The sequence below is a fragment of the Podarcis gaigeae genome (genome assembly GCF_964106915.1).
Source record: "Podarcis gaigeae genome assembly, chromosome: 17".
In the NCBI taxonomy this organism is placed as follows: domain Eukaryota; kingdom Metazoa; phylum Chordata; class Lepidosauria; order Squamata; family Lacertidae; genus Podarcis; species Podarcis gaigeae.
Window position 1 is genome coordinate 35,167,717 of NC_139694.1, and position 12,151 is coordinate 35,179,867.

The 12,151-nt window shown below is 50.1% G+C and overlaps 1 protein-coding gene across 3 annotated transcripts in view; it reads left to right on the top strand.

Moving 5' to 3' along the window:
- Positions 1 to 12,151, top strand: part of SPC24 (SPC24 component of NDC80 kinetochore complex) — a 14,137-nt gene continuing 1,986 nt past the window's right edge. The window contains exons 1-4 of one of the 3 annotated variants that reach the window (XM_083719877.1): positions 1 to 117; positions 1,531 to 1,723; positions 4,777 to 4,921; positions 6,249 to 6,341. In XM_083719877.1, coding sequence (XP_083576003.1) covers positions 16 to 117; positions 1,531 to 1,723; positions 4,777 to 4,921; positions 6,249 to 6,341 — 533 coding nt within the window. In that variant the 5' untranslated portion in view covers positions 1 to 15. Of the gene's footprint in view, positions 161 to 210; positions 254 to 1,530; positions 1,724 to 4,776; positions 4,922 to 6,248; positions 6,342 to 12,151 lie in introns of those variants that run through there. The other 2 variants (XM_083719878.1, XM_083719879.1) reach the window with 2 other exon arrangements.

Here is a 12,151-nt window from a genome sequence, read left to right on the forward strand (position 1 = left end):
TTCCAGAAGCGGCCAATGAGCGCCTCGCGAGTTTCGACGGCGCCCAATCAGGGCGGACTGTTCGATGAGCGTTTCAGAGGCGCCGAGTTCGGAATCCGCGCGGGCGACGCCAGGAAGGCAAGCGAGGAGGGTCCTTCGCTTCTGAACCTCGCCATTCGATGTGAGGCGCAGCCAGGATTGACTTGGGGGGGGGGGCTAGGCCTAATGCGGGGGGTGACCAAGTTATCTGCCATGCAGTTGGTCATTTAGTTAGGTATTTTTGTTTGTTTACTTGTCTTTTTGGGGGGGGGGGTAGCTACGCTCTTGCCCCTGTCCGCCGGGCCTGCTCTGATTGCTCGAGGCTCAGCTCAGTCAAGGGCGCCTTAGACCATGTGCAGAGTGCCGGCGACGAACCTGGGGTTTTGGTGGGGCAGGAAGGGAAAGGCCGGCGGGGGGGGGGCAATAGCCGGGCGCCCAGTGCCCCTCGAGCAGCCCCTTTGACGCTTCCTTCCGAGTATGGCGCCTATCTTGCGCCAGGGAGGCAGCAAGAACTGACTGCTCCGAATACGGCATTGAATGGGCGGGGTAGGGCGCACGGAGAAAAATATAGTTTTATTATTTGTCGAAACCCGCCCATCTGACTTGGTTGCCCAAAAAACTTCCCTACACAGGGCTGCCTTCATATGCCTTTCTAAAAGTTGTATAGTTATTTATCTTCTTGACATCTGATGCACGCTTGGAAGCTTGAGGGTGATGCACGCTTGGAAGCTTTTGTATGCTTCTGGTGGTAATCCATCTGATAATAACAACAACAACAACAACAACAATAATAATAATTTACAAGTGCACTTCGCTACATAGGTGTTGGGTAGCCAAATATTGTAAAAACTGGTAGAAAGCCTTTGTTGGGTAGCAGATATGTGCTGAGACTTTTTAATAATAATAATAATAATAATAATAATAATAATAATAATAATAATAATGGGTTGGCGCTGTGGGTTAAACCACAGAGCCTAGGGCTTGCTGATCAGAAGGTCGGCGGTTCGAATCCCTGCGACGGGGTGAGCTCACATTGCTTGGTCTCAGCTCCTCTCAACCTAGCAGTTCAAAAGCACATCAGAGTGCAAGTAGATAAATAGGTACTGCTCCGGCGGCAAGGTAAATGGCATTTCTGTGTGCTGCTCTGGTTTGCCAGAAGCAGCTTAGTCATGCTGGCCACATGACCCGGAAGCTGTACGCGGCTCCCTCGGCCAGTAAAGCAAGATGAGTGCTGCAACCCCAGAGTTGTCCGTGACTCGACCTAACGGTCAGGGGTCTCTTTACCTTTACCTTTTACTGGTAACAGTAGAAATGGTAGGGCACACTGCTGCTTCCACCCTGTTTTGCCCATATTGGATGACTCGTCCATAACTTGCTGCCACTTTTGGCATTTATGCAAAGGGACTTTGGGTGGGGGGATCAAGCAGGAGATCACCCTTCCTCTGGAAATTGCTGGGAGATTGCATGCCTTAGAATCCCCCAAATGCTGACCCTCTTCCCCCTGCCCTTTAGCTTGGCATATTAATAGGTGCGATGGCTGCCCTCAGTGAAGAGTTACAACATCTAGACAGAAGGACCAAACAGCTGCTTGAAATGATGACAAGAGCCAATGGAGCAGAAATCCTGAAGGAGACTCTAGTGAAAGAGGAGCAGATGCTCAACAAACTCTGGAATACTCAAAAGAGCACAGCCCAGCTGCTGAAAGGTACACCTTTCCTCCTAACTGCATAGCAACAATTGTGATTGAGTATGTTACTGAGTGTGATACTATGTATCTCTTAATTTTGTTACAGGTGGCGGCCATTTAAGAGGCTTTTTAGAGGGTGCTCCCCATTTATGTGATTTTATGCTTATGCCCATAAGGCCTGGAACACCAGTACATATCTAAGTTGTATATACTCTACAGTGCACCCTCTGAAATTAATGAACATGACTAAGTTAGGCCCATTAATTTCAGTGGGTCTACCCTTAGCAAAACTTAGCTGAATACCAGCCCTCATGTATTGAAACCCTGTATAGACCAGGGTCCCTGCACTTGCTTGGGGTTGGATGAACATTATAGCACCACATGTTCCTAGTCCACTAGTGAAGCTTAGCTATCAGGTGTTAGTCTGATCATTGCCTGCATAGGAACTGCATGGTTGGATTATATATCTTTTGGGTGACTTTCCATGCTCTGAAGTTCGGGGGTTGATGTTCTAATCTCATACTGCATTTCTTAATTAGTCCAAATAAAACATTCCCGATGTTGATCCTTCATTTATTTTTTAGCAGTCTGATTTAGTTTAGCAAGTGGGTTAGTGCATTGCAGTTCTCTGTGAATTCTTTATTTTCCTGTTGTAATCCAAAGTCCTCAGCAATTCACTTTTGGTTTCCCTTTTTTATATTATTCCATTGAAGACCATTGCCAGAATCATTGTAAAAATTTCACACAGTCAGTTTTGTGATTAAACCATAACAATGGCAATAACAAGATATTCTTTCAATCCTGCTTGCATTTCAAACATCAGTCTTTCGGGAGAGATTTGCTGAATAAAACAGCAAATATAAAATATATCAAAAGAGGATAATGGAGGCTCACCTACCCCAGCCTCTGAATTAGTTTAGCAAGCGGGTTAGTACATTGTAGTTCTGTGTGAAATTTTTTTTATTTTCTTCTCTTTATTTTCCTGTTTTAATCCAAAATCTTCAGTGAAGCCACTTTTGGTTTCTGCACACAAAGGTAAAACTCAACGCGTCACATCCAAGACAAAGGAAGATCTAGTCTTCCAACATTAGCGCTGGGCACATATCCAAAATTCCCTTCTGCGATCTCGTTCCAGCTGATAATAAGCTGATGCCTCAGTGAAAACACTATACAGTGGTGCCCCGCAAGACAAATGCCTTGCAAGATGGAAAATCCGCTAGACGAAAGGGTTTTCCGTTTTGGAGGTGCTTCGCAAAACGAATTTCCTATGGGCTTGCTTCGCAAGACGAAAATGTCTTGCGAGTTCCTGCGGGGTTTTTTCCCTTTCCCCAAGTCGCTAAGGCGCTTATCAGCTGATCCGCTAAGGCGCTTATCAGCTGATCCGCTAAGGCGCTTATCAGCTGATCCGCTAAGCCGCTAATGGGCTTGCTTTGCAAGACGAAAAAACCGCAAGACGAAGAGACTCGTGGAACGGATTCTTTTCGTCTTGCGAGGCACCACTGTAACTCCATCAATAATTCTTTTTATCATTCCATTGAGGTTTGTTGTCAGAATCTTAGTCAAAATTTCACATAGTCAATTTTGTAGTTAAACCATAACAATAACAATATTCTTTCAATCCCGCTTGCATATTTCAAACAGTCAGTCTTTCAGGGGAGATTTGCTGAACGAAACAGCAAATGCATACTATATCAAGAGAAAATAATGCAGGCTCACCTCCCCAAACATACAGATCCGATCACAATGACAGCCCTTCTTCAGGTCGAAACCTTGGCACTCAGTGGCTGATTCAATTAGCAGAATACTTTATCCCTCCTAGTTCAGAGCATGCCTGTTAATTAAGTCCAAATTTCATCTTAAAAACAGGTGCCCTCTGCTCATGGCAACAGCTTTGGAGAGTTGCCAAAACGCGCAGTGCATTGCACTCAAGATGGGCGGCAGGAATTGGATGATCTGCAGGTGGAGCAGACCCCCTCCCCCGGCCCTGGGTTTTTGTGTGTGTTTTTTTGAGGATAATTACTCCCCTATTAGCCTCACTTAGCCGCATGGAAAGGCTCCGCTGGAATGGGCAAACTTGAAGGTGGGAAAATCTCTGGCCCTGATGGATTCACCGCATCCTTTTGCAAAGCATCTAATGAACAAACAGTTCCACAGATAGCCACAATATTTTAGCTGGTAACTCGCTTCCCACAACTTGGAAACATTCAAGAATAGTAAAGGTAAAGGGACCCCTGACCATTAGGTCCAGTCATGGCCGACTCTGGGATTGCGGCGCTCATCTCACTTTATTGGCCAAGGAAGCTGGCGTACAGCTTCCGGGTCATGTGGCCAGCATGACTAAACCGCTTCTGGTGAACCAGAGCAGCGCACGGAAATGCCATTTACCTTCCCACCGAAGCGGTACCTATTTATCTACTTGCACTTTGACGTGCTTTCGAACTGCTAGGTTGGCAGGAGCAGGAACCGAGCAACGGGAGCTCACCCTGTCACGGGGATTCGAACCGCCGGCCTTCTGATCGGCAAGTCCTAGGCTCTGTGGTTTAACCCACAGCGTAGTTATTCCCAAATCTCACCAACTGATCTTTTTGTTAAATCATAGAATCGGAAAGGATCCAGAGGGTCTTCTGTAAAAAAATATCCTCATGTTCATGGAATCTCAGTGTGGCTGTGTTTGATTCCAGTGGGGCTTTGCAGAATCAGTGCAAGTCTCTCAGCTGTAAACCCAAAGTGAAGGGGTATTGGATTTAAAGGAGAGGTGCTTGTCACTAGTAGTAATAATGTTTGTTTGCTGATAAACATTTATAGGCTGCATTTTGTTAAAAGGTAGCAAATATATGTGCAATTATATGTCTGTCTGTCTCTCTCACACACAATTTAATACAAAATCAAGTATCTGCAAAAGTAGTACATTTCTGACAGTAGAAATCTGTTAAAAGCAGCTGTCATAAAAGAACAGATGATCCAAAATGTTTTCTGGAAGAGGGTTGATTTGTTCTGCTACCTAAATACCATCAGGAGAACTGAAGTGGGTGCTTTCATAAAGTTAATATCCTATCCTTTCCTTGTGACAGATCTCATGACTGCAGAGGAGAAAGTGGCCCAAAAACTTTGCGACAGGGAACAGCAGCTGAATGCAAACCTCCAAAAGCTGCAGAAAATTGAAGATGAATTGCTCCAGGCAAATGAGAAGGCTGCTGAACTGAAGACCAACACCAAATATCCTTTCCCATTTGCATCTGGTGCCAAATCGAAACATCCCCTGGTGGGAGGTCAATCCCTCAAACATTTCTCCCCTATTAGAGCATGCTACAGATCAGCCAAGGTTTGGTAACTTTTCTAAGTGAAGGTGTATATCCCATCCTGGGTCAGCAAGGCAGGGTACTCATGTTTAGCCACCTGAGTGGATTTAGCTTGATTTGTCTGGACTGGTATTCAGCTGTATTTTCAGTTGTTATGTCCTTGCTAATTTCTGGTGAGTTATTCACTGTCTCTCTCCCGGAATTGTTGATTTCAACAAGCAGGGATAACAGCTGTTGTTTTGACGAGGGCAAGACTTCACTTTACCTTTCCCCCAACCCTTCTTATGGGAAGGGACACTGGTAAAGAACCTACTTTGAATATAGAAAGTCTCAATCCCTGGTAGCCTCACAAAAAGGACCTTCAATACTGGGGCTTAGGAAGACCTGCCCATGAGATCTCAGGGAGACGCCGCTTCTCAAAGTAGACACCATTTGGCTTAATGAAGCAACTCTTATTTACTCAGGAGTCTCGCTTTTTGAAATCAGATTTCTTAAAGTCGCGTGTGCATCTTAACTACCCTCAGCTTTCCCTTTCCTCTGTACATGCTTATATATTTTGGGATGAACAAAATCAAGTCAAGAGACACTTTGCTGAAGGCACCTCAGCCTTGGATTGGGAAACGTGAGGCGTTCCATATGTTACTGGACTCTAACTCCCATCATCCCCAGCCAGCACAACCAATGGTTAGGGATGATGGGTGTTGTAGTCCAACAATATCTGAAGAACCATAGGTTCCCAATCACCGGTACAGTCATACCTCAGATTACAGATGCTTCAGGTTGTGTTTCTTCGGGTTAGGGACCACCGAAACCTAGAAGTACTGGAACAGGTTACTTCCAGGTTTTGGCAGTCGCGCATGCGCAGAAGCACTAAATTGCAATTTGCGCATGCGCAGACATGCCGCTGTGGGTTGCAAATGCATCCTGCACGGATCATGTTCGCAACCCGAGCGTTCACTGTAATCCTAATTTTTCCCACTTGTAAGTTGAGACGGAGGGAGAGAGGCTTATCCAGCTCAGCTGTCCACCATGTGAAGACCCTTTTGCTTCATTGTATTGTGTTATATTTCTAGTCTGCTTTTTTGTACAGGCAGTCAAGTAGATCAGAAAGTTTCATGGCACCTCGTTGCCCTTCTTCAGAGGACAAATAACTATTTCAGAGTAATTTGCCCTTGCTGAAACCAATAGCCCCTGTTGGGTTTGGGGAATGCATCATAGTTATTATTCCTTAACTCACATCATACCGATTTAAGAAAAGAACTGGAGGCTTTGAAAGAAGAAATCAGGCAGAAAGAGAAGAATGCAGATAATGATGCCATTGTGTCCAAATCGGCTATGTAAGTAGAGACCTCCCTCTGCTCCTTTTATTTAAACCTGGTTAGGGAATTGGTTAGGGAAAAAGTAGATTATTGTATCACTTACCCTTTATTAAATGTTTCTTAAAAGTTGCCCAAGCCAGTGACAAGAACCTCTGCTTCTTTTCCCACTGAGTTAGAGGCAGAATGCTGCTGGCTGCAGTTTCAAGAACATTTTTAAGTACAAGAAGATTCCTGCTTGTCAGGGTTTCAGGGACAGAGAGCGAGGGGGAGGGGTCCCAGGGCGACGAGGAAGAGGACGACGACGACCCGAGGTTGTCAGTGAGTCCGTCAAGTGAATCCGAGGATTCCCAAAAGGGAGCCCCCCTGGTCAGGCCAAGGGGCAGTAGAGAGGGAGGCAGTCAGAAGCAGGGGAACGAAGGGGGAATCCCCAGTGGGGGCTGGAGATCGGGACCGGCCTCTCCGTCGGAACGGAGTGAAGGGGGTGGAGTTGCCAGTGTGTCAGAAAGAGCAGAACAGGGAGCAGAGAGGGGAAGGAGTTCGGAGCAAAACGTCCTGCCGGAAGGGGAGGAGTGTAGTACCGAGAGTAGCGTAACGGTCGAAAGGAAGGTCAGAGGCAACGTACGCGCGCCAAGTTCAAATGTGGAGGCGCGCGGAAATGAGGAGAGCCCTGAGGAGGAGCCTGGTCCCAAAGCACGAAGGAGGGGGGAGCAGGCGGCAGAAGACTCAGCCTCGGGGGAGTCCCGGAGGGAGGGAGCACAGGGGGGCAGGAAGACCCTGCGGAAAAGGAAAGAGAGGAAAAGGTGGAGCAGTACAAGCCTCTTAAGCTGGTGCAGGGGCGGGACTGACTCAGAGGGGACTTCTAACATCTAAGGGTAACAGATGCGGAGCCACGGAGCTTGGATGTAACGACAACAATGTTCTTCAATAAAACCTTTTGTATATAACTTGGACTGGACTTTGGTCTCTTGTGAGCTGGGACCACGGGTGGCTCTGACAGTAAGTCCCCTCCCAAAGAACGCAAAATTTTTTTTTGCAAAGCTCACAAACGGTGACAGCCATGAGTGCGGAGGATCAGCTGACAGCACTGCGAACTACAGTTTCCGAACTCACCGCTGCAGTCCTTGCGTCTCAGAAGAAGCATGACGAAATGGAGAAGCGCTGCCAGGACCTGCAAACAAGGTGGGAGCGTGCAAACAGGGAAGGGTTCCCAGGGTCCAGATCAGAGGGCATTGGACTTGGAAGGCGGGGGGGCAGCCTAGTCACCCACTTCGATGGGAACCTGAAGCACTACCCCAGTTTCAGAGCAGACGTTTTGTATGCATTGCACTTGCTTCGTCATGACTTTAAAGATGAGGAGGAGAAAGTGGGGTTTATTGTTTCTCACTTGCATGGGCCGGCCAGAGACTGGTTGCGCAATTTGTGGCGTGAAGATGGCCCTGCCCGCCGCGATTCTGATGAATTCATTAAAGCGATGGATGCCTGCTTCCAGTCAACCGTAGATTTGGATCTTGCACGCAGGGAGATATTTGGACTGCGGCAAGGCAAAGCCACTGTGCGTCAGTACCATTCCGGATTTTTTGCTTTACTGACTGCGTTACGCTGGGAGAAAGACTGCACACCTGTGAGGGATTTGTTCTGGGAGGGTCTCAGCGGTCCCATAAAGGACGAACTTGCCAGGGGAGACAGACCTCAGACCCTGGAGGAGGTGGTGCAGAGGGCTCTGGCGATTGGGATACGTCACGAGGGACGTCCTTGGCACAATGAGGAAGAACGTCAGGTGCGTCCACCAGCGAGGACGTCTTCTTTCATCCCCAGGGAGTTCAGTCAGTCACATCACTCGCCGCTGGGGAGGCAGGGGGAGGAGCCGATGGAACTTGGTGGTGCTAAGGCTCAAGCAACAGCCAGAGCCCCAGCTTCCGGTGCAGTAAAGGCGAAGCCTCCTAGAGGGACCAGGAAGTGTTACATCTGCGACAGTGCACTGCACATGGCGAAAGAGTGCCCCCAGAGGCTCCAGAAACACACTGCAGCTTTAGCGACGGTAGCTGCAGAAGTGATCCAGGAAGAGGAACCTCAGGGAAACGACAATGCCTGGCTGGAAGCAGAATTGCTGGGGCTCAGCCAGGCGAATCTGTAGAACAGTCCCCAGCGTCTTTGCAACCCAGACCCTTTACCACCCAAGCCAGCGGTGCAGCTCACTGCAACACTTCAGTTGCCAAATGGGACCACCCTAGAAGTGCCCCTCACGATCGATTCGGGGAGCAACGCCGATTTTGTGGGGATGCAATTCGTCAAGCAGCATCGCATAGCGCTTCTGCCCGCCACAACGCCTCTGAACGTAGTCACGGTGGATGGCAGGAAATTGCTAGGAGGGCAAGTTGTGCAACAGACACCTCCCATGGTGATGCGGATTGGAGATCACCGAGAAGTCATTAGCTTCAATGTCACCCACCTGTCTGACACGCCTATAGTATTAGGCATGAGTTGGCTGGAGAGACACAGTCCTGCTGTAGCGTGGTACCAACGCCAGATCACCTTTTGTTCATCGTACTGTGCTCAAAATTGCATCCAGTCCTGCCAGGAGGAGGGGGCTGAGCAGCAGCTGCGACTTGGCATGGTGCAGGCAGTACCTAGCAAGTACGAAGGGTTCCTGGAGGTTTCTCTGCGAGAAGGAAGCTGACCAGTTGCCGCCCCACAGACCTTATGATTGTGCCATCGATCTGGTGCCGGGGGCACAGTTGCCGACTGCAAAGCTGTATTCCATGTCTGAGGACGAAATGCAAGAGCTCAGGGAGTTCATAGAGCACAATTTGAAGCGTGGATTCATCCGGGAATCGAAAGCAGTGGGGGGCAGTCCTGTGTTCTTTGTGAAGAAGAAGGACACGCCCCAAAAGAGACTCATTGTGGACTATAGAACCATAAACAGTATGACCAAACCCAAGGCCTTCCCCATGCCTAAGATTGATGATCTCCTAGCAACCGTGAGGAAGGGGAAGATCTTCACCAAATTGGATCTGCGTGGAGCGTATAACCTCATACGCATCCGGGAGGGCGATGAGTGGAAAACGGCCATGTTCACGCCTCTGGGCACGTATGAATACAGAGTTATGCCGTTTGGTCTCCAAAATGGATCTCACGTCTTCCAAGCCTTTATGCATCACGTGCTAGCGGGACTCCTCTACAAGAAATGTGTGTGTTTCCTCGACGACATCCTGATCTTTTCGGAGACGGAAGAGGCCCACGAGAGGGACGTAAAGGAAGTCCTGCAAAGACTACGGGAGAACAGGCTCTACGCCAAGTTAGAGAAGTGCCAGTTTGATGTGACGGAGGTGGATTTCCTGGGCTACAAGCTGTCCGACAAGGGGCTGGCCATGGACAGTGTCAAGGTCCGCGCAGTGTTGGACTGGAAGAGCCCACGCAATCGGAAGGAAGTCCAGAGATTCGTCGGCTTCGCCAACTTCTACCGCAAATTCATCAGAGGTTTTGCAAAGGAGACGGCAGCGATCACGGACACTCTGAGTTCCAAGAAGAAGAGGTTCGTGTGGACGGAACAGGCGGAGCGCTCTTTTCGGAAGCTTAAAAGCCTTTTCGCCTCCGAGGAGCAGCTGCTGCACGTGAATCCAGGCAGGCCCATGCGAGTAGAGACCGACGCGTCAGACAGGGTGGTTGGAGCCGTGCTCCTGCAAGAAGATCCACATGGGAACTGGAGACCCGGTGCCTTTTACTCCCGAAAGCTTAGCAAGGCGGAGCAAAACTACACCATATGGGACAGAGAGCTGTTGGCCATTCACGCAGTGTTCAAAGCGTGGCGACACTTCCTCATAGGAGCCAAGCACACAGTACAGGTCCGCACGGATCACAAGAACCTAGAGTATTGGCGCACGGCGAAGCTCCAAAGCCAGAGACACATGCGCTGGGCGGAATTCTTCGCGGATTTCGACTTTCGGATAGAGTACATCCCCGGAGATTCCAACGTTATAGCCGATGCGCTATCCAGGAAACCGCAATATCTCGATGAAGCGACACCAGTAGCAGCCAGGCACATTTTCGCACCGCAGGCGTGGTCGTGCGCTGCCATCACAGTAGATCTGGACGCGGTGCGACGCGCGTTGCAAGTGGATCAGTTCGCACAGTCCAAGATGGAGGAGTTGCGCAGAGGTGTGCAGAGTGGCGAAGATTTCCAACTACGCAACGGGCTGCTAACTCGCAAAGGTGCCCTCTACGTGCCAAGCGACGAGCTTCGTGCAAAGGTTCTGCAGCAGTTGCACGACGCCCCCAGTGCGGGCCACTTCGGCAAGGAGAAGACAATAGAACTGGTGGCAAGGGACTTTTGGTGGCCTCGGATGCGTGGAGAGGTAGCGGATTACGTCGCCAGGTGTGACACTTGTCAAAGGTCCAAGCCAGTACACCAGAAGCCAGCGGGGCTGTTGGAACCGCTGGAAACGCCACAGCAACCGTGGGAGAGGGTAGCCCTGGACTTCGTTACTGACCTGCCCAGCTCCAGAGGGAAGACGGCGGTACTGGTGGTTGTGGACCTGTTCACCAAGATGGCGCACTTCATTCCGTGCGCAAAGGTGGCGACGGCGGAACAGACTGCCAAACTCTTCATTGATCACGTGTTCAAGGTGCATGGGCTGCCGCAGTCCATCCTGTCCGACAGGGGGCGCCAGTTTGTTTCCAATTTTTGGCAGAAGCTTTTAGGTATCCTGAACGTCAAGATCAACCTTACGTCGGCGAGACACCCACAGACCAACGGCCAAGCTGAGAGGGTCAACGCGATCATGCAGCAGTACCTGAGATGTTACGCCAATCAGCGACCCGCAGCTTGGGTGGACTACCTGCCGATGGCAGAGTTTGCCTATAACAACACGAAGCACGCGTCCACGGGGGTGACGCCGTTCTTCGCGAACAACGGTCGTCATCCCAGAACCTTCCCGGGGTTCGGGGCACCGAGAGAGGGGGTGCCGCAAGAAGCCGACCAGTTTGCAGCGGAGCTGCAGGAGGTGCACGAAGAGTTGCGGAGACATTTGGAGCTGGCCAAGCAAGCATATAAGGTGCAGGCAGACAAAAACAGGAGAGCGGGGGAGGAGATCCAGGTGGGGGACTGGGTGTGGTTAGCCGCCCAAGCGATGCCAGCCAAGTCGTTGGCCAAGAAGAAGCTAGGGCACAGGCAGTTAGGGCCGTACCAGGTGGAGGCTAAGATCAACCCTGTAGCCTTTCGACTAGCCCTCCCCGAAGGTTCCAGAGTGCATCCGGTATTTCATAGGTCGGTGCTCACCCCCTACAAGGCACCGCACAGGTTTCAGGAGTCTGAAACAGTCCCGCAACTACACACTAAGTCACAGGAGAGGGAGAGGGCGCCTAGGGCCGAACCACTCAACGAGGTCACAGAAATCCTGGACTCGAGATGGGGGGAAGAGGGGGTAGAATACTTTCTAGCCACAGAGGGCACTCCAGCCAGTGCCAACGGTTGGGTGCCGGGCTACGCTTTAGACGAACCTCTTCTAAAAGACGAGTTCCATGCCCTTTTCCCGCATAGACCCATGCCAGCCGAGTACTTTGATGACTGGCTCTTTACGCCCACACTCTCAGACAGTACTTTCCGGGGTTTTTCTTCAGCCGAGGAGAGAACGCCAGAATCTAGCCCGCCCAGGGGATCGTGCTCAGGGGTGGACACAGAACCCTTTTATTGGTGGGACGAGCAACCAGAGGAGGACTGGCGCAGGAAATGGCTGACGGGACCTTGGCCGGCAGCACCAGACGAGGTACCAATGGAAGAGGGAGAAGAGAACACTTTGGGTCAAGAACCCGAATTCGAACACTCATACACC